The 23,508-nt window shown below is 37.3% G+C and overlaps 2 protein-coding genes across 4 annotated transcripts in view; both read right to left on the bottom strand.

Moving 5' to 3' along the window:
* Positions 1-14,115, bottom strand: part of LOC134746307 (uncharacterized) — a 41,206-nt gene extending 27,091 nt beyond the window's left edge. Inside the window, exon 1 of one of the 2 annotated variants that reach the window (XM_063680693.1) lies at positions 13,648-14,115. In XM_063680693.1, coding sequence (XP_063536763.1) covers positions 13,648-14,027 — 380 coding nt within the window. In that variant the 5' untranslated portion in view covers positions 14,028-14,115. The remainder of the gene's footprint in view (positions 1-13,647) is intronic. The other variant, XM_063680692.1, reaches the window with a different exon arrangement.
* A 3,775-nt stretch (positions 14,116-17,890) lies between these two features.
* On the bottom strand, positions 17,891-22,705 carry LOC134745803 (serine protease SSP1-like). 2 transcript variants are annotated; one of them, XM_063679891.1, is made up of 5 exons: positions 22,576-22,705; positions 21,641-22,274; positions 20,554-20,824; positions 18,965-19,108; positions 17,891-18,068 (listed from the first exon to the last, which is right to left on the bottom strand). In XM_063679891.1, the coding sequence occupies exons 1-5, from the start codon at positions 22,619-22,621 to the stop codon at positions 17,892-17,894; spliced, it is 1,272 nt and encodes a 423-aa protein (XP_063535961.1). In that variant the 5' UTR covers positions 22,622-22,705; the 3' UTR covers position 17,891. The 2 variants fall into 2 exon arrangements, with proteins under 2 accessions (XP_063535961.1, XP_063535962.1); XM_063679892.1 differs by having other exon boundaries at positions 21,641-22,229.
* Positions 22,706-23,508: the final 803 nt, after the last annotated feature.

The raw sequence follows: 23,508 nt of genomic DNA, 5'->3' as shown, positions 1-23,508 counted from the left end.
AATAGTCCGAGGCAGAAATGATGCCTTTCACCCGAGTTAAACACTCTACTTTTCATTTCGAATACGAGGAAAGTAAAATGCATGTATTTTTTTTTAAAACATGACTAAGTATACATTTTTATAGTATTTCTTGAGGGTACTTTCAATTAACAATTCAGACAAAAGTATCGTTATTTATGGAATGGAGAGTCAAATATCAAAATGAAAAATTTATTACAAATCCATTTAAACTCAAATTTCAATTGCGTATCGTAAAAAAATTAAAAAAGTCGTACTTCGAACGTAAAATGCTCTAGTGCAGACACGTATCATTTTCTGCGCACCTTTTAGAACAACAATGACCCTCTTTCAGAGCATGAGAAATGAAAAATATTTTCCCCTCACTAGCTCGGAAAGTTGTCTTTTATCCTTTAAAACAAGCGGGGAAAAACGCATTTTATCCACTAGTGGGGAAAGTAATTTGACCTTGGATGGAGCATGTTTAAGTAGCTTGACAGATAACAAAACGTAAAACGCTCATAATAATGATTCGTTTGATATTAATTATTATTAAACAAATCTAATAAAAAATACCAAATTAAGCTTTATTTAATGATTTTATGTCATAAACCTTAAAGTTCCATAAGAAACGTTTGTTTTTAATAATGATGTTAAATATAATTCTGAACGCACAAGTTGAGTCGATGCAATTCAAAACGCATCATTGACATTTCATACGTCAGAAATGTCAACATTGTCAACAAATTTTTTACTTAAAAACTTCTCACGTAAAAATACAGAATTTCCAGTTTTTTGTTATAATATCGTAAAAAATGAGTGATTTCAGTGATGAAGATGATCTAACGCCTGTGGATGTTGCACTTTCCTCGCTATAGTGAGGTGAAAAGTTTTGTGTTACACACGGGTGCAAATGTATTACTTCTCGTGTGTTGAAACACTTGCTACGCTCAGGATTCTATTTTAGAACCACTCGCTTCGCTCGTGGTTCAACTATAGAATCCTTTCGCTTGCTCGTGTTTCAATTCCACACTCGCGGGTAAAATACAACTTTGCACCCTTGTATAACAAATAACTATTTTAGCTTTAAGGATTATTTCCTTTATCTATTTTACTTCTTAGATTAGGCTTTTTCCAATATGCATAAGTATAAAATTAAAATATAAAAACACATTATAAAAAACCTAACCTAGGGTGCCGCCAGCAGCGGGGCAAGGCCCAAGCTGCCGGTGGTCAGGGCCGCAGAGAGAGGAACCGGCGTCGATTATTATTGTATGTATGTAAATAAAAATAAATAAATCATTTATTCTGGCGAAATAAACCCTATTTTACATTTACTTCTTCTGCCAAACTGCAAGATAGTTTGTTGGCAGAGGGGACTAAGGTGTGTAAGCTGTTAGTGTGTAAGGTGTTTCATTAGATTTTATGTATCTTAGGATACAACCCTAATAGGATATTATGCGTATGATGCCGTGGCCGTGACGTCACAGCATGGAACAACAGCTGGCTGCAGTATCTGCAGGCTGCAGCGTACAATTTTATTGCTAGGCTCTAAGTGTTATCGCCCCGCACTGCAGTCTGCTTCTGTTTAATTAGGTATTGTCACATAAAGTAAAATTACTGTTTGAAGAGTTATCTACGTAATTGTTTATTCGCATGCAAATAATTAAGGAATGCTAATTACACCACATGCTTACGTAGATCATAGCTAATTGTCCATAAATACACCATCATGCAATGGCTACGATATATCGATCTTCATAATAGTTAATTTTTCAGCAGCGTGGCACCCGCCATCTGGGACCTTGGCCTTCGCCATATTGGATTCATATTTGTAGTTACAAACTTAACATACAATACAATATGACACTTGGATAATTTGTTGTCAAAACATTGCATAATATACCTAGTTATGGAGATTCATTTCGTCTTGAGCAAAAACGCGTGGTAAAATTGTTAATTGTAAGTTTTTTTGCTATATCTGGTAAGAGCGTATTCTACGTGAATATATTAAAACCGGTAAAAGGACGGTTAGTAGGTAATTTGTTAGTTTTAAACATCCCAACATGCATTGCGTAGTGTCATAAATCTGTGAATGGTGTCAGCCTATTATTTATTCTGTGGCTATTATGACACTGGGTATCACTAATTAAGACACCTGAACACTTTTAAACAAACAATCGTTTATTTTTATTAACAGTACAATGTGAATTTAATGTGAATAATCAAAAACAATTCTAACAATCTATCTCACTCCGTTCTGTCACTCACACATCAAAATACCGCCAAAAGGAACTGACTTTTGACAGCTTAAACGTCAAATCAATGACAGTTGTTTCTTTTTAGGTCCAAATCAAACTGTCATATCTTTACAACAAAATTAGCCAAGTTAATATGAATTCTAATCGGTTAAAAACAAACATACATTTTACATAATTCTTTGGATCTTGGGATAGAACCTTACACTATGTATGGCTGAAATGCAGAGCTAAAATTTTTGTCCCATTTTTCTGTAAACAAACAAAAGATGCAGTGAACGCATATTACATATTTATATGTATTAGGTAACATTAGTCACGTACTAGACAAGGCTAGATTGTACGTAGTAGGTCCTCGGCCATCGGCAGCCGAATCGAATACATATTTAATGCCCGGTGGTCACGTGGCCGAGTGTGAAGGGATAAATGAATATGCCCTTTACCTACATTCTTGGCCTTGTACTTGGAGAAGGGACACCTAAACATGTTCGTTTTAGGCCCTAGTTTTCATGTTTTATATATATTAGACATTAAGTATCAAGTAGCTATTGTGCTAGTCAACTCAATGGTAATGTGTAATGAGTATCTTTAGACTGTAAAGAAAAAAGCCTATTGTTTAAAGCTTTTTGCATAAACCAAAGTTTTTCAAGTTAGGTAATTAATTATCTGTGTTTTTTACAGAATGTAATATGTATAAGCCCATTACTTCTATTATTTATATTATAAACAAATCAGGTTTATTTTTTTTCTATAAATACTTTTTTAATTTATTTTAAATTTAATGAGGACGCAACGCCAATACCGTCTTTACCATAACCATAGAGTAACTTATACTAGAGCGGTACTGTCATAGTAAATTTTGTAACCCCAGTAAATTCACTGCCATCTGTCGACACACTTTAAAACTAAAAATGAAGATTTATAAAAATACGATAGAATGTATTTAAATATAGATAAATGATTTTATTTATTTGCATTAATTATTTTTATGATTTTGACCCATGTTCTTTCACTGATATGCGTTAAAATTGTTAAATAACAAACGAAACCGTCAACGCCATCTATACGACTGTAGGCCTAAACTAGTAGCGCCCTCTGAACGAGAATCAAATTTTCTTGATTTTCGAGGCACCTTTTTTCCTTAGACTGTATCTATCTATTACGGAGTTATATCTATCTTTGCCATAACCATAGGGCACACGGGGTCCGTGTCTAGGGCCCCCATCCTCAGGGGGCCCCGAAGGATAAACAGTAACAGTATATTTGATTACCCGTAATAAATAGAAAATCATAGTTCTTTACTTTCCAAAAGGGCCCTAAATTATTATGTGCCCAAGGGCCCCAGCATAGTTCAAGACGGCCTTGCGCAACGCGCATGTAACATCCCGTGATTTACAGGCGTCCATAGGCTAGGTGACCGCTTATCGTCATGCCATCGACGGGGTATTAAAAAAATACTTATATTTTATATTCTTAGATTATTTAAATACTTTTTAGATAAAATAATCACGTTATAATAATATTTTAACAGCGTAATAAACAGGAACTAGGAAAAACGGAAGGTCAAGTGCATTAAGTAGCCAGAAATGCCATGCAAATTTTCGAAAGGCAGTATTGAATTATACAAGGCCATCAAGCCTTGCTGACTCAGCTGAATTATAAATGCTCGTCACCCCATCTCTTCCGAATCCGGTCCGTCACATAATAAACCTGTCATATGACGATCGTGCTATTTATTTTGTCCTGCATGGTTATTATGATCGTTCTAGTAGTTTATTTTAAGGTACACTGAGGCAACTAAGTAAACGTAAAGTACAATATGTTTTTAGGGTTCCGTACCAAAGGGTAAAAACGGGACCCTATTACTAAGACTCCGCTGTCCGTTTGTCCGTCTGTCTGTCTGTCACCAGGCTGCATGGGTAGGTAATAAGTGTGTATGTATTGAAATTTGATATCTATGCGAAAACACGAGCGAATGCGAAAACAAGTCTTGAATTGGATTTGTTTGGGAATTGGCTTTACCACGTGTCCATGCACTTTGCGTGGAAATAAAATAAATTATATGTAATGACAAAAATAGATATTTCCTAGTGACAACTCTTGCTTGGGAGCATGTACCGTGTGGTCTGGTGTTACCAAGGGTCTATCGTACGCGTTTAAAATGAAATTTCGTTACTTGTCTCTAACTAGCCGCGACCACGACCAGTGAAACCTGTCGAAACGTCGGTAAATAAAGGTAACAAAATAAATTCGCGATAGACCCGGTTGTAAATACGATTAAATATTTGTCTCAAACTATCGCTCGAGTATTATGTAGGAGCGATAAAGGCAGATAAAGAAAACTCAGGAACAAATAAGTACTTGTGATAAACTCACAAATAAATGCCAAACTGCCCTTACCAGGAATCGAACCCAGGACGTCCTGCTTCGACTAGACTATAGGAGGTCTTAAAATGCGACTATCTGCCCATGAACCCACGCGAGTGCCCCCAACTAGCGTCCTTGTAGCAATCATAGATGCCGTGCGTGTGTAGCAGGGAAGTCCGGCGAGCTATAATGGGAACCCCAGGTTGTTTGAGATTGACTCATAGGTCTCATAGTGAGGCGGATCTTTGCCAGTGTCTAATGTGATCGGATTGTTTAGCACAGAGGGATCATACATATAAATATTATTTATAGGGACATTCTTACACAAATTGACAGTCGCAAGTGTGATATAAATATGTATATCACAACGACAATTGGTAATGTGTGACTGTGAGCATTGCCCATGAACTCACGCGAAAGTGCCCCCTAGCTATAGTGTCCTTGCAGCAATCATGACGACCCGTAGTGACCCTGCCTGTGAAGCTGATGGTCCTGGGTTCGAAACCCGGTAAGGGCATTTATTTGTGTGATGAGCACAGATATTTGTTTCTGAGTCATGGGTGTTTTCTATGTATTTAAGTATTTATATATTATATATATATATATCGTTGTCTGAGTACCCATAACACAAGCCTGCTTGGGCTTACCGTGGGACTTAGTCAATCTGTGTAAGAATGTCCTATAATATTTATTTATTTTATTTATTAATCATAACATGTCGTGCGCGTGAAGCAGGGAAGTCCGGCGAGCTAAGCGGAATTCCAGATTGACTCATAGCGAGGAGAGGCGCATCTTAAGCAACGACTTGGGATTGGGATTCAATTTGTAATGTTTGTCAAAATAATCTGTAGGTGGTTATTCAGCAAATCAGATTGTTTGTGACGACTTGTTATTTAATTGTGGCAATTGATTTGATACCTACTCGTATTCGGGATTCGGGAGCACTTTGTTCTCTTCAACATAGGTGACCGATTGCAATTTTAACTTCACGGCATGTATAGTATAAACAGATATGATAATAAATATTATGATTATTTAAGACATTTACAATTTTATTTGTATTTTTTTTTTCCGAATCTTAAGTTTTGTAGCAGCTTTCCAGAAACGGGGTGCGCAACTGCGCAGTGTTATGTGATTTCACATTATCATTAAATGCGACTTCGCAAACCTGTCCACGTTGCTATCTTATCAAGTCATGAGAAACTTTTGCCACGAATCTAGAAACGCTCTATTCCGTTCGAATATATATCTGAAAGTTCACTCCTAAACCTTGCTGTTCACAAAACATACCATAATAGCTATGTCACGAGCTGCCTATACAAAAAGTCGAATGTCTACCACTCACTACCGCTACAAATAGATAAAATGCCTGCTATGCGATCGTATCTAGTATCTAAATGTGACGTTTTCAATCAAAAGGTACCACATTGTCGCTTGTCGATAAGGTTGATTTCTAGTTGAAGCTATATGGAAATAGCGCCTTACTGACAAGCGACAATAAGTGCCCTTTTGGTTGAAAATGGCACAAATAACCGCCTCACAACTAACAAATGATTGCACTCCAGTATAATGATGGTGGAGTCAACATCATTTGAAAAGTATACATGCAAGTCCCACCTATATGTAATACCCACAGACCTAAAATTTATGCTGTGGTAGTACCTATATAAATGTTATACAATAATTATAGTTGCAAACTTTCATGGCACTGAAATACCATTAGAAATTCGCAAGTCTTTGATGTACACGAAAATCGTGTTTATTTGTTTGTACTTTACAAACTTGAAATCCCACTCTTAGCCTTATTTTTATGATTTAGAATATTTAGATGGACGCTAAGGCTAGAGACATTTTGACTAAAAACAGACAAAAAATAAATTTATTGACAGAAATGAAAATTTGCAAGTATCAGCGGAATTCGAAGACAATACCTATTAAAAATAATTATAATTAACAAAGATAGATATAACTCCGTAATAGATGGATACAGTCTAAGGAAAAAACGTGCCTCGAAAATCAAGAAAATTTGATTCTCGTTCAGAGGGCGCTACTAGCTTTGGCCTACTGTCGTATAGATGGCGTTGACGGTTTCGTTTGTTATTTAACAATTTTAACGCATATCAGTGAAGAAACATGGGTCAAAATCATAAAAATAATTAATGCAAATAAAAAAATCATTTATCTATATTTAAATACATTTTATCGTATTTTTATAAATCTTCATTTTTAGTTTTAAAGTGTGTCGACAGATGGCAGTGAATTTACTGGGGTTACAAAATTTACTATGACAGTACCGCTCTAGTATAAGTTACTCTATATGTTATTAATTATTTTATGACACACACATTCTTACAAAGTACCTAAAGGCTGATTTTTTTATTAAAATAGACGAAAATTATACAAGTCATTAATGTTTGATTGGATGTACGTATCAAATTGAAACCTAACGCTATTGTCACTAATGGCACTATAATAAGCTATATTCTATTCCAATCGAGTACACATCGGTTACAAGGCCCAAGGATAGACGGATGATTTGTCAACAGCTGATTGGTGATTATTCTCTATACTTTTACAGTCTTCTATAGTATTATTTACGTTTAAAAAATAAGTTTTTTAATACAGTTGCTCAAAAAGTGCTACTTTTCGTGGCTGTTTAGCGTGCGGAAAGTTGGTTTTCGCGAACTAGTGCTTTTTACTTTTCCAATTTTTTTACTTGTTCCAATTCATGACTACTTATTGATGAGTGTTAATATTAATTTCCTTTACGTCGTAATCAACATAAAAACCTACTGTTAATGTAAGAATACGAAAAATATGCATATTTCATATTTTATTACTTACCTCTTCATCATTATAAGTATTATAACACGTTTATTTTTTAATGCTGAAAAACCGTTCTTAATAAGTTGTCTGAATGGAACGGAACGCCTGTCAAAGAAGAGGCGTATTGCAAGAATGTTTTAAGTTTCCAAAGGCAACATTCGATATTGTTTTATAAATATACGATACACAAATAATCGTAAATAACGATATTTAGGTAATAATAGTACAATGTTTTAATATTTACAATTGTTTCTGTCTTATAGAACATGCATTTGAAAAAAAAAACTTTCATTGAAGTGGGTTCAATAATAATACTAAAATCTATTCTAGTCGAATAAAAGCTAGAAAAACACCTCTTCATAATGTCAATGTCAATGATGTCACAGAATTAATAATATAAAAGTTTCGAATTCCATTCCTTACTTGTTGCTTTTCTTATTTTTTCGCAACTGTATTAAAAAAACGTCGTTCGATACACGTGCGGAAATGTCATTTTTCACTCGTCCCGAGTCATGCCACTCGCCTACGGCTCGTGGCAAGATATCTCGGTACTCGTTAAGTAATGACATACTTTCCGCACTAGCATCGAAATGTACTATTATCAAATCGACTTCTATACTTACACAATTCGAGTTTTAGGCGCAAAAAAAAGCTCTTTATACATTTTATGTCCTACAAGTAATTTACAATCAATGTCATTAACTCATTAAGTTTGCAAAACGTATGCAAATAAAAATCGACAAATCGATGTGCAAATGGCTTCTTGCATTACAAAACGCTTGCGTGACACATCAACATTCAGAATTTATCATTTGACAACTTCGATTGGTGATAAACATTAAACTCTTTCACGCGATCGGTACATTATATCGAATAAACACATTTCAATTTGCCTATAGTGGCTCACGAACCCCCATGACCCCGCCATGTTGAAAAAATCCAAAAATATGAATCGACAAAAATAACGATATAATTATCTAATCACCAAAACACAACATGTCGCCAAAAGCGACTAAAAATAATAGTGAGTAAAAACCGTACTGATAAATATTTTGAAATATGTCTCACGATAGTTTAAGTGCGATTATCTAATCACCTTTCAAAATTACACGAGAGTAGGAGAGAACAGCCTAAATGTAGAGTAAGGCCCGAGTGGACGCTCGAGTTGGACGTGCAGCGGAGCGGAGCGTGCAGCGTGCATGTTAAACAAATGCAAACGTATGCGAGCCGCCTCCGTGCACGCTGCTCACACCCCTTGGACGCTCGACGCTACGTTGCACGCCCCGACGAACGCTCCGCTTCGAGCGTCCGCTCAGGCCTTACACTGAGAAAGCAGTTTTGTCCAAGCTGAAACGGGTCAAATCTTGCAACTTCACGACTTCCAACGAAGCTGAAGATTTGCATACATATGTAAGTCGGATGACAATGCAAAATTATGAACCATTGAGCTGACGATGGAGACAGGAGGTGGCCATAGGAACTCTGTGATAGCAACGAAACGATGAACAACGAAACCTAATTGTGTTTGGGGTTTTTAGTATTGTCTCGATGAGTATTAGTTACCCGTGGAAAGAAAAGTAGAGTCAGCGATAAAAGTTGGAACAAAAATGATTTTTTTTGCCAAAAACTTATTCGTAATTTCAATCAATGTGAATGTTTAAAACGGGGCATGCTTCGGGGCAACTTCATGTTTTGTAGTAAACTTTAAAATCGTCTTGGTGATTGGCGCGCATCTCACACACGACTTTGACTTCATTTCGCATGCACCAATCAGAGCGGTCTCAAAGTATGAAGGTCGTATCAAAACCAGTTCAACGCTATAGCAAATTGATACATTTGAATCGGGCTCTAGCCTCGTCCTGCTCACCATACTCAGTTTAAGCCATTGAAATTTAAACCAAATTATTTGGAAAATAGAATTGATTTTCCTTTGGTTCACGTAATAAGTAAAAAAAAAAAGAATTATCAGTGGTTTTTATTCATAACTTGCTTAAATTGGAATATGGCCTTTAAAAATCACATTGGGCAAGACGAGGCTAGAGCCAAATAGAACAACAGGAACCGACCTGCCCGCAACTTTAAGAAAGCCGTAACTATGAGGAAACTTTAATGATAGACAATATATAATTAATTCCGCCTAAGTAATTATTAATATCAATTACATATTTCTATTAACGCAAGTAATCAACATTTTAAAACGTAATTATTAACAAGTTTTAATCGAATAAAACCCGTTATAGGTGTAATTATAGATAGGTAAGTAAATTACTGTGCATATGAATAAATTGGATAGTGTTTGTTAGTCAAGTAAAATCGGAAGACTAGTAGGTAGATTTATCATTGGATAATTTCGATAATTATTAAATTGTAAAACGGGACTTAAATACGTGGTCCCGTTTTACAATTTGATGTGTAGAAATCGTGAAAGTTTAAATCAGTAATTTCGATAATGTCAGTGAACCTTAAAGTAAACTTAACGTAGGGAAAACCGGGTCTAGCCAAGTGATAAATGGTCGATAGGAAACGCCATTGAAACAAATAGTCACAATAGTGTATGGAAAAAAATCAAGTGACTTTTCGTAGCATAGCATCTGTCATCCTGATACATTTTGTCCTTTCGACACAGGCATTTGTCGATGTACGATTGTCATCCTGTCTAGGCCCCTGGAAAGATACCTAATTCCGTCTATAACGCTCAGCCTATGCCTCAACCTTTGCTTTGACTACTTATCGGCTCCATGTAAGAATCCTAACCGGGTATGAGCAAGCCCGAACAGAGCCAATTCACTCCGCGCATTGTACGGCATCAATTGACCTGTCCATCACGCGAGATCAACTGTCGTGTTCACAAATCACAGCGAAATGACTTTACCACCGATAAATAAATAGTCGAACCTATAGGTAAAAATGTATACATATTTAGGGGTCGTCCAGAAATCATGTGATCGTTTAGAGGGAGGGTGGGGGTAAGAAAAATATCACGAATGATCACGATGGGGGAGGGAGGGTCAGAGAAGATATCACGTGTATTTTTTTTATTTATTTATTTATTTATTTGGGAAACATACAGCACATTATAATACAATAAGGTAAAAGATATAGTAAGAACATAGGCCAAAAGAGTTTCCACTTATAGTTAATACAAAATTCCTTTGCTCCGAAAAAAAAAGTACAATTATTAGGTATTTTGAATTTAAAGTTGAATTTAACAATAACATTGAGTAATAATAACAAGCATAATTTAGAATTTGGAAAATAACAAGCACAATTTTCAATTTAGAATTTGAAATCAAATAGGTACAATTACAATAACAATCATAACAATACAACACAAGATTACAGTTTTATTACTAGCTACGAGTTAACGAAATTTGCCATTTATTATATTTTTTTATTTTGTTTGATGACAGAAACAAATTTATTACACCTATGCTGAAACAAATCAATGTGTGAATATTTCTTATTGTATATATTGCATGCTCTTGCTAAAAATTTGTTGTTTACATATTTTTTGCGAGTGAATGGAACTGATAGTAAAGCGGTGGACCGTGTACGATACGTAGGACATCTAAATGACACCTTGCTGAGAAGTTCTTCCGAATCAATTAAATTATTTAATATTTTGTACAAGAAAATTACATCCCGCTTTTCTCTTCTCACTTGCAAGGACTCAAATTTCTCGGGCTTAAAAGATTTGAATTTATACTTCATACGATTAAGAAACTTTTTTTGAACACTTTCTAATGAATTAATGTGCACTAAATAGTTGGGACTCCAAACTGTAGATGCGTATTCCAAATATGAAATGAAATGAAATGGGGTTTTTAAAATCTTTACTTTGCCTAAAAATGAAACCAAGCATTTTGTAGGCTTTAGATGTTATCTTATCTATGTGTGAAACCAATTGAATTTTACTGTCTAAATACACTCCCAAATCTCTAACCTCCGTAACTCTAGTAAGCTGTTGGTTTCCGATGGTATAATTAAAGTTTATAGGGTCAAGCTTCCGCGTAAATGTAATAATTGAACATTTATTTATGTTTAAGTACAGGTTATTACATAAACAATAGTTGTCCAATCTATTAAGGTCATCCTGCAAATTGACACAATCAGCCTCGGACTTCACAATGGTAAATATCTTAGTATCGTCAGCATACAATAATACTTTAGAATTCAAAAAACAGTCAATGACATCATTGATATATATGTTAAATAGTAGTGGTCCTAAATGCGAGCCCTGTGGGACCCCTGACGTAATGGGCACAAAACTAGAGGTGTATCCTTTGATAGTAACTGCCTGAGTTCTATCCCGCAAGTACGATGTGAGCCAACGCAACAAGTCTCCATGGATACCGAACATTTCAAGTTTATTTAATAAGACAGAGTGTGAAATTTTATCAAATGCCTTTGAGTAATCGGTATAGATAGCATCGACTTGGTAATTCTTGTCCATTGCGCTCAGAACATAATCAAGGAGCTCGCACAAATTAGACTCAGTTGACCGTTTATTAATGAAGCCATGCTGCTGCGTCATTAACATCGGTCTTATTGTTGGGTAGAGCGTGTCATAAACTATCTTTTCAAATAGTTTAGGAAGTATAGACAATTTGGAAATGCCGCGGTAGTTTCTAATATTATGTTTATCACCACTTTTAAAAATAGGCACAATGATAGATTTTTTCCAAATATTTGGTAAGGACCCAGACCTAAGTGAAATGTTGTAGAGTAAACATACCGGTAATGCAAGAGACTTACTGCAACGTTTTAAAAACACAGGATGAATGCCATCCGGGCCACTGCCTTTGGATTCTTTTAATTTCTTCAAGTATTTTTCCACCAGAGGTGCGTCAATATGAACGCTATTAATAACACAATTTTGTGGGCTATTGACACTAGGCATGGAAGTTGAGATAGGTTCAAATACTGAATGAAAAAAGTCACTAAATAGATTAGCCGTGCTGACTCCATCGTTTGCCGTAATATTGTCTAAATAGAGCGAATCCGGAATACCAGTGCTATCCTTCCTGGATTTTATAAATGACCAAAACGACTTAGAGTTAACTTTTATATTATTTTCAGCCCTAGAGATAAATAAATTGTAGCAAGAAATTTCTTCGTTTTTTATTTTAGAGCGTAAATTAGAAAAAGCGTTATAGTCAGCTACTCGTCCATATATTTTCCATTTTTTGTGTATCTTGTTTTTTTTTCTTAATTAACGTGATAAGATTACGGGAATACCAAGAAGGAAAATTACTTGGTTTTGTAACTGTTTTGGAGGGAACTAATTCTTGAATTATATTATTTATAGTGGTGTAAAAGTCATTGACTGCACTCTCGATATTATTAGTATCTAGTTGCGTCTGCGTTTTAAAGCGGGAAAGTCAAAAAATAATTATTATAAGTACTATATACCTACATTACTCATGCTTTTCAACCACAACATAGAATTGTCACAATTTGCGGGAGGTAAGAGACGTTTTTCCCCAATCATCCGCCATTGCAATAAAAAACGAATGAATACATAATTATCACGTGATTTTGTGGTAGGGAAGGGGGGTTCGTTAAAATCACCAAATATCACCAAGGGGGAGGGGGGGTCAAAAATAGGACAAATATGATCACATGATTTCTCTCTTTCTGAGCTTAAAAAAATTCCGAATATTTTAAGTACAGAGTCGAGTCGTCTGTTGAGTGTTTTTTACTCAAAAGGAAACGAAAACAAAAACATAGGCGCTATTGTGTAATTTGTGCACCTAACTCAAGAAATTCACGTATAGTCATGTAGATGTTTTTTTTTTGAGTTCTCTAAAAAAAGCTCTAGTCTACAAAAAACTCGGGTCTCTAACAAGTGGTAAAAACTCAAGTTTAGATTTTATTAATAGTCAGAAAAACTAAGTCAAGTTTCGAGAGGAAATTTCAGCACCTAACTCTCCCAACCTTAATGGGTCAGGTCCGTTAGGTGTTGGTACTGTTGGTTGCTATGAAGTTTAGGCACTGCTTTCAGCAAGAGGATTTGGGATACAGCAGCGCTCTACTACGGTGGTGCGGGTTTTTTCATTTAAAAATAACGTCTTTCAGGGCGGGCAATTGATTAAACAACAACAACAACTCACCTATAGCCAAGTTTTCCGAAATTAGCAAATCCAATATCGCTAAAATCAGCAAAGTTAGATAAAAAGAATTAGGTATAGGTACTTACATGGTCTCGATGAGCTCGCAATTGAGCAACAGCTTCTCCGGTCCCAGTTCCACCACGGCCACCGTCTGGTCGTAGTAGTAGATCATCCTCAGCGTGTCGTTCCCAACCCTCCTCCCCGTATACGGCTTAACCCCTGCCGCGGGCCGCGCCGAGTCGTCCGACCTTGCCCCCACACTGCCAACCAGCCCCGCCAGCGACCATCCCGCGGGAAAACTCAACGCGAACGGTTTCGCAGAAGCGCTCGGCGGCGAAGACACAGCAATACAACAAATAACAATAACAGAAACTAAACTTTTTAATATATTGTCCGCCATAGGGGCACCGCGGGCGAGCGCTTCACGCGCGGACCTCACCGCGCTCACTAGCCTTCGGAATGACATTTTGATTTTTTTAGTTTAACTTTTTAATTCGCGTGCGTCCATGGCGCGCGCGAGCGGCGCGGCGGTAGGTCGAGGACTGAGTGCCGCGGCCACTTTCTTCGTGACGCGTGCTGATGAATGAACTTGGACGTTTCACTTCGCGGTTTAGATAAGGTAGTAAGTCGAACACTTGTGTCATAATACAATGTTGCGGCGAAACAAATTTCAATTATCTTTTGACCGCGGCGGAAGAAGAGATTAATTATTTTACTAAGTACGATAGGTGTGCTATTTTTCACAATTAAATTACTTATCTATGTATTCTAAGTATGGTAACTATTAGCAGCATTACCGAAATGACCTTAAGTTTAATAGTCCTTAAGAGTCGCCGGCAAGCTTGGCCGAATTGCACCTTCCCGTACAAAAAGGTAGTTCCGCTCTCATTTTAAAACTACGTTTTGGATTGTAATGAAACTTTGCACAACCAATGACATGAGGTATATCTAGGTCTGAAATTAGTTTATATAGCTCCAGTTTACAAAACAAACGAAATAGAGCAAAAACAAGTTTTGTATGAAAATAACGATATGAGTATAAAACTATAAATGCATAAGATTATTGAAAGGTTGTACGGAACCGGAATGAATTCGCACTCGACCGGTTTTTTGTTAAGTGATTTGTTAATAATCATTATCATCAAGTATAAATAATAATCTTTATTAGTTTCAAGACGCAAGCTATAATTAAGTAGCTCACCTAGAAATAAATGTCTTGTGTGTGAGAGAGAAATCTTGGCCTGTATAGTCATATGACTTCTTACAAAGTTTTTGTTTCTGATTTTGGAACCTTGCATTATTTTCTTACTAGTTTTTGCCCGCGACTTCGTCTGCGTGGACTTAGTAACCGCAGCTAGAGTAAGAATAACGCCTGGATAAAGTCAAGTAGCAATCACTCAATTTGAGCATATGCTTAATTGTTTACACAAATTATCAGGCATTTCATTAATTATCTTAATTCCACCTTGCATTTGACCCTCTTAAGGGATGATTTTCGGGATAAAAACTACTTGAATTTTGACAACCCTAAATATCCGAAAGAGATAGATAGTGCAGTAGAAAGGGGAAGCGTGATATGTCCCTGAATCGCTGTCAAACTTCGGTTTTATAGGAAGTGTCCTTTCTGTACGGTAGTATTATTTATTCTGTGACCTGGGGCCCATTTATCAATACTTGTAGCTTGTAATACAAGTGGAAGTCCCTTTTTGACAGCTTTTGTTAGAAAGGAACTTCCGTATTACAAGCTTTTGATAAACGGGCCCCTGGGGTAAATAGTACTGCGGGCTTAGCACGGTAGCATTTTTATCACTATATGCCTGTCACTTTCGCACTTACATACTTGTTAGAACGGGCATGGTGACAGGCGATAAAAATGCTACCGTGCTAAGCCCGCAGGAATGATGGCGACCAGACTGCGTCTTCTACTCGTATTTATCCCTTCTTTTTCCAAAAGATATGCAAAAGGGCAAATTTCATACCTTAACCGCTTACCATCAAGCGTACCGTACACTTGTTTGCCACCCATGTAGTATTTTTTTTTACTAAACCCTGGCTAAGAAGTGACGTGGCAAATGAAGCCTCGTAAGTTTAACGTGTTCACTTTATTAGATTAAGGATGGCTGTAAAATTGGAAATGTTATTCTGTGACCATTAGTATTAACCCGTACAATGCATAACTACGACTGACTATAGGATAGGTGTAATATACGAGTTTAATGGGGTTGGCAACTGTCAAAGGTTTGCAGAGATGGCGCCATCATAGCTTGCCCCTTTTTCTATGAGATTTGGCTTAAAGGGCTGGCATCCAGGGCATTAAAAAAACTAAAATTTGAGACAATTCTAGGGATTGACAGGGCAAGCTACGCTGGCGCCATCTCCTAATTATTTCGACCGGCCAACCCCATTAGGTAAGAGGGTAGAACCAATTCTCAGCGACAGATTAATGTATACCTACATATCATCGCTCTCTTTCAATGGTGGGTTACCAAGTGGACGCGTCTTGTGCTTTCTCGCCGTTCTAGAAGTTCCTGGATAGTCAGTGCACCTTAAAATACTTCAGTGGCGACGAGGATGGGATCCGAACCCACGCGTGCAAATAAAAAAATAATGCGTGTGTGTATATAGAGTGCCATGAACAAGAGGTTTAGTTAATTACCGACGAGTACCATCGTTCACATTGTTAAATGACGTACCAATAAACTTAGCAATGGTCGCTTCAGTGTTGCTGATAGTACGGTAAGCTGTAGTGTTGCTGATAGTACAGTAAAATGTATGTATTAATTTGTGTAGTGTATGATTTATTGTATAGTTGTAGTTTATGTATTTTATTATATTTGTCTAAATTGTTTTCACATTTTGCTGAATCTGAAGGTTGTCTGGAAGAGATCGCTGTTTAGCGATAAGACCGCCTGTTGTTACCTACACCGATGTATTCTCATTCCAACTACTACCATTACTACATTCCAATGTATTCTCTGTAACTTTTATTTTGTAGTGTGCAATAAAGTATTTTATTTATTATTATTATTAAGCTGCAGAGTTAAGTGACCCCCCTGCATAGAAATTTTTTTTTCAGGGGGGGGGGGTCACTTATCCTTACTGTACATTGAAAAGCAATGAAAACGTCAAATAAAACTACTCAAATGAGAAAAATAATTTACGTTTTGGATTTTAAAACATCAGCCGCTATCTGTACCTCTCGTACATGGGATTTTGAGTTTCTAAAACGTCCCGATTGGCGCGCTGTTCAAAATTCCATACAAAATGAGACTGCGCAAACGCGTACGTCGCGTCACGCTATAAAATGAAATTTACACTAGTTATAAACGAAATAATTATGATATACAATGGAAAAAATGACGAAGCCCTCCAGTGCCCGGGGCTGGAACCGAACCAGCGTCCTCCGTTTACGCGACAGATGCCTCAACCGCTCGGCCACCCGGGCTCGAATGGGTCGAAATTTCCAAGTATATGACAATTTCCGAGGGCGTGTGACTACTTGTAAAAACACAAATTAAAATATTTTCATAAGAAGTAATTTAATTTGTTCTTAGAGTTTACACTAGTTTCTGAGTTGTAAATGACAATAGTTTTTGAGATTTTCGGGGATACAGATTTCAAAAGTTGTGACCTGATTGTCGTGAATTCAGATTCTCCAGTTGGACTTCCAAAATGGCGGCTATGGACCGGGGTATTTAACATGTATATTTTGTTTATCTGATTTCCCGATATTTCGACACAAATGGGTTGGCAATCTGTCAAAGGTTTTCATAGATGGCGCGAGCATAGGTTTTACCTCTTTTTAGTTTTGTTCTAAGAGAGGAGTAAAGATAAATTGTGCAGGTACCAAAGATAGATATAACTCCGTAATAGATGGATACAGTCTAAGGAAAAAACGTGCCTCGAAAATTAAGAAAATTGGATTCTCGGTCAGATGGCGCCACTACCTTTGGCCTACTCTCGAATAGATGGCGTTGACGGTTTCGTTTGTTATTTATAATTTTAACGCATATCAGTGAAGGAATATATTGGGTCAAAATAATATAAAAATAATTAATGCAAATTAAAAAAAACATTTATCCATATATAAATTATTTTTTTGATATTTTTAGTTTTAATCGTGTGTCGATAGATAGCAGTAAATTTACTGTGGCTACAAAATTTACTATGACAGTACCGCTCTATCCTATTATATCCTCTTTGGTAGGTACTAACTGTAGGGAGAAGAGAAGGTATGTAGGAATTGAAAAATAACAATATTGACAATGACGAGAAGTATGGAAGAAAACCACTGTATCGTCAAGCTTTAGGGTATAAACCAAACAAGCCTTCACTTCTTCAATTTATTATCATCTTTACCAGCATTTTCCCTCGTAAGTTTGAGCAGCCAGTCCCGATGCGCGGCCAGCGGAGTAGCGAGCAGAGGTTGCATGCCGTCAGTAAGGGCCACGGCGAGGAGTGCCATACGGCCTTCTTGGAGAAGTACCACGGGGCATCCAGAACTCATCTGCAAGATAATTTTCATTTCTCATGCTCTGAAAGAGGGTTATTGTTGTTCTAATAACTGGAATAGATTAACATACACTAAAGAAAAAGTGACCTAGTCTACCGGTGGCCGTGGCGGCTAACGCCCTGATCACTAGACCACCCGGCCACGGTGGTACCCGTCCCAAATACTCTGTTGCGCCTTTGACCAACTCTAAGGGCGAGCAGTGTGTGCTTGCACCTCCTATACGAATCCTTTACTGGATTACGGTATATAGCGAGAGAGATGATGCTGCCATCTATCCAACTAGGGAACAAATCAAATTATTTTTTAAATAGTAAGTGAGAAGTAAGTGAAAAGTATAAGTCTTTTCTCTTTTTTATACATTTATATGCTATTGTATTAGTAGGTATACTATTGTTTTGATTATGTACAACTACTAGGTACTACAAGTTTGCACATATTTATCATTACTTTTTAATTGTACCTCGATATGTGAATTAGGAAACTATAGGTCTATAAAAAATCAATTTGTAGCTATTAGCTAAGTTGCTTATGTTTATTTTAAGACTGTTTGTTTCTCAATAAATAAATAATATATATATATATATATATATATATATATATATATATATTTTTTTTTTTTTCAGTAAAGGATTCGTACCTATAGGAGGTGCAAGCACACACTGCTCGCCTTTGGAGTTGGTCAAAGGCGCCTAGCCTTTCAAAGATAGCATACACCAGAGAATTTGGGACGGATACCGCCGTGGCCGGGTGGTCTAGTGGTCAGGACGTTAGCCGCGTAAGCTGATGACGCGGGTTCGATTTCCGCCTCCGCCACCGCACCGGTGGACTTAGTCACTTATTCTTTAGTGTAGTATGTTAGTTAAAGAATGTTATGGAATTATTATACTAACCCTGGTATGGTTCGTAGTCGTTTCATTCACCGTAAAACACATGGTAGTATTGTTTTCTGCTATTCCATAAATTTTCTTGCACATTTCAGGACCAAGCTGTTTTGCTGGAGACGCAATAGCTGTCATCTCGAAACCAATCTGATTCTATATAAATAAATAATCTTATTAAAATAGCTTTATCATCGGTTTCTATCACAGAGTATCGAGGTCTTTACGGCCCGGCCACGACATCGCGCGGCGGCGGCAGCGGCGAGCGGCGGCCATAGGTGGGAACGAAAGGTCCGATCGCTGTGTCTCGCTAAAACCTATGGCCGCCGCTCGCCGCTGCCGCTGCCGCGCGATATCTTGGCCGGGCCGTTAGTGTTTGGATTTTCAGAGCGAAATCTACTGGTTGTGTCGCGAACTTAATATCCTAACTAATGAAGAAAGAAAATGTATTTATTGCCACAACAGCGAATACAATAACATAATATTAAAACTGCTACTACTTCACGCTTAAACGGCTAAACTTATATTTAGATCAGTACGGTTTTACTCACTATTATTTTTAGTCGCTTTTGGCGACATATTTCGGATTCTTTGGGAATCCTTCCTCAGGCACGAGTGTCCGCGGCGGTTGTACGTCGTGCACTGATAATAATAGTGAGTGAAACCGTACTGATCTAAATATTTTGAAATATGTCTCACGATAGTTTAAGTTCGGCTAAACTTATTATGATGAAATTTGGTATGAAAATAGTGAGGTCCGAGGAAGGACATAAGAGAAGAGAAGAATAAGTTTTTATTAATCATTATCATCATCCCACTCAGATGGAATAAAGTTGCAGGTCGCAGGCAGAAGCTAGTACCTATTAGGTAATAAGAGTAAAAATGAAAAATTGTTTATTTCGTTTAAGAATTACTTATACAGGTAAGTGTTGGTGCCTCTTTTTAAGTAAGAAAATACCTGTGTTAAGAGTAGGTACCTAACATCAAAATAGTTACCTACCTACGAATCCAGATTATAGTTGAGCCACATCAAATAACATTAAAATAAGTTTTTGGCAAAAAAATCATTTTTGGTACAAGCTTTTATCGCTGACTGTTTTTTCTTTCCACAGGCAACTAAAACTCATCGAGACAATTCTAGCAACCCAAAACACAATAAGTTTGCGTTGATTTATCACAGAGTACCCATGGCCACCTCCTGTTTCCATCATCAGATCAGCTTCATGTCATCATAATATTGCATTGTCATCCGATTTACATATGTATGCAAAATTTTAGCTCAATCGAAAATATGGAAATGGGTCAAATTTAGCTTCCAAGATTTGAGCCACACTAACTAACAGGGCAAGTTAAATAAAAGCTTTTAAAATAGACAGATTTTTTGATAATGCGCTGTCTACACAGATACATTTGAGGCCCAAAAAATTTAAGTACTTAATAACCATAAAGTACTTAACTAACTTAGCGGTTTCACTCACGTATTTTTAGTCACTAAACATGTTGCATGTCGCGCGAGTGACTAAAAATACGTGAGTGAAACCGCTAAGTGAGTTAAGTTAATATGTCTCACGATAGTTTAAATTCAACCATAAAGTACTTACCTGCCGCAAAGACCAACTATATATTCTCCCATCTCCATTCCAAGTCCTATTCTCCATCATCCCAATCACCCCTCCCTTCACCCCCGGTTCCACCCTCAAGAGAGCCAAGCTGGGAGCATTCGCCGTATCCACCATGGATAACCAACTCAGCTTCGGATGGTTGGATGTGGGGTGGAGGTAGATTTTGGAGACTTGGTGTACGGTCCCGTCTTTCAGAGGGTCTTTGGCACTGGCTACTATTGAGTACGAGTTATCTGTTGTTTCGTTTGATCTGAAAAATTAGTACAGGAGGTGGTAATAATTAGAATGAATAATTATTTAGTAATAATTTTGTGTAACTTTATGAAACAGAATTTTATAATACTTTGAATACTGGCTATTACATTTCCTTCGTGTGTAGGAGTATGTAAACTAGACATTTATTCCTCTTGGCAATTTTAACACAATCTTTATTAAGTGGGAAATGTAGGAATTAAAGTTGATAGACGACGAAGAGTTGTATCCGGCTCGAAGGACCATGTGTAAATCAGACTTTACATACATACATACATATTATCACGCCTATTTCCCGGAGAGGTAGGCAGAGACCATGGATTTCGAATTGCTATGATCCTGACATACCTCTTTCGCTTCCTTCACTTTCATAATATTCCTCATACACGCTCGCCGGTTTAGGGTGCTCTTGACCTGGCCTTTCTTCAGGATTTCCCCGATCTGATCAGAGGAAGTCCGCCGAGGTCTGCCCCTTCCAACTCCCGTTTCTACCTCTCCCTTATACACTCTCTTTGTTAGCCTTCTTTCACTCATTCTTTCCACGTGTCCAAAGCATCTCGACATACCTTTCTCAATTCAAACTTAAATCACTTTATCACTTAATTTATTTATTACCTATCACCTAAGGTCGTCAATACGAAAATATAATAACGACCTTGATATCGTAATTCAGATTTTCACTCGACCGGGAAACGAAATTACGGATGATTGTTATATTATTAATGGCAAAACTCTTAAAAGACAATTAGAAAACCTTAAGTCTTTGCAATAAGGTCAACAAATTTCCAGCGCGGACGATAAAAAGAATACTTACGAGTTACTATAAAAGGGTCCCAACACGTTAACACAGCTAGCAGCCGTCAGCACCCAGTGTGAAGACACCACCACACCTCCGCAAGTCTGCGCTGTCACATTCCCAACCGTCTCGAAGATGGCTGCCAAAAATGGCGCGCTTTCTGGATACTCTTTTGTCGCATTACTTTTTAAAATTATAGATTCTACAACTTTTTGACTTGCATTTGAAAAATAATTATGCTTAATGAAATCATGATTCTTTTCTGTAGAAAACTCAGCTTTGCTTGCATTTAACACCATATTTTTTAAAGCAGCTTCAGACTCCAGAGCATCTTTATTTTCGGTCACGTTCTCTGTATAAATATGCTCAATAAAATTAGGTCGCTTCTCGATTGAAAACTCATTTGACTCTTGAATGGAGTTGTCTTGAAACCCAACATTGTTTAAAGATTCTGGCGCCAATTCTTGGAACTTGTGACTTTGATATCGCGTTGGTAAGTCAATATGTTGCAGTTTTTCTACCGAGTCTTCCGTCAAATTCAGTTTTTTGCCGATCACTTGTAAGATTGGCGCTGTTATAGTAGAATCACATGGGACTCCAAGCAAACCTGGGTCAAATGTATGCAGCGTAGTGTTAATAACATTATTGAAATCTGCAGAAAATTAATCACTTATTTAAATAAAGCTAGAATTTTAAGCTAGCTTAGAATTTTAGTTAAAATAAGTCATGAAGAAAGTGATCAAGCCCTCCGGTAGCCGAGGCCGGAATCGAAAACACCGTCTTTAGCTTACGCGGCTAACGTTGTGATGTGACCACTAATAGACCACCCGGTCACGCTTGGCTCAGCTTAGTCACTCTTTCTTTAATATATGACATCTATTTCAGTTTATAACTTATTTAAGTTTCAAGTTTAATGATATTTAATAAGACAATGTACAGTTAAATTGAATTACCTGGTAAAGAGTCTAGTAAGAAGAGAAACACAACCGCTTTGGCCATTTCGCGAAACGCTATCGATGTTTCTGGCTACACAATGGTTGTTGATGTTACAGTGTAACTTGTACAGTCAATACGCACATTGTGACGTTATATTAAAGGTTCTATAATAAATGCAGATGTTTAACACTGTTTCATCGAGCAAGCGTAATTCATCGATAAGCAATATCGACTGTAGCCTCATCCTTGTTGACAGCTTGGTTTATTACCCCATCGGAACGCTCGTTTGGCCTCTACTATAGTAAAGACTAATGATTTAGTGCTTTTGGCGACATGTTTCGGACTCTTCGTACACGTGCCTCGCGCGCGCCGCCTCGGCCGAGGACGTGGCCGTAGACTAAAATGGCAACACATCGTGACGTCACGGTATCACTTTGCTTAGAAGTCGTTTCGATCTATGGAAAACAAGGAAATTGCGATTTTCTCAGTGAAATGTTGCGTTTATGTATATTGTTGCGATACAATATTTTTTAAATAAAATGTAACCGAATGTGGTCGAATAGTACCGTTTTTTTTTTCTATTTGAAAGTTTTTTTTTTTTTTTTTTTTTTTTTTAATAACCTGTTGTATCCCACTGCTGGGCAAAGGCCTCTCCCTTAGATTTCCATGACTCCCGTTGTTGAGCTGTTTCCGGCCAGTTATTAGTGAAGGTGTCTAAGTCGTCCCGCCATCTCCGCCTGGGCCTGCCACGTCCGCGCTTCTTTTGCGGCATCCACTTGGTGGCTATACTAGCCCACCTATCCGGATGCATGCGGCAGACGTGACCTGCCCAGTCCCACTTCAGCCTAGCGGTCTTCTCCCCTACGTCAGCTATGCCTGTTCTGGAGCGCAGTGTAGTGTTTCGGATGCGATCCATCCTTGTGACACCTAGTATGCTCTTGTTGCACCTA

The sequence above is a fragment of the Cydia strobilella genome, chromosome 12, assembly GCF_947568885.1.
Source record: "Cydia strobilella chromosome 12, ilCydStro3.1, whole genome shotgun sequence".
NCBI lineage: Eukaryota > Metazoa > Arthropoda > Insecta > Lepidoptera > Tortricidae > Cydia > Cydia strobilella.
The sequence above is the reverse complement of the archived record's forward strand: the minus strand, read 5'-3'. Positions and strand labels throughout refer to the sequence as shown.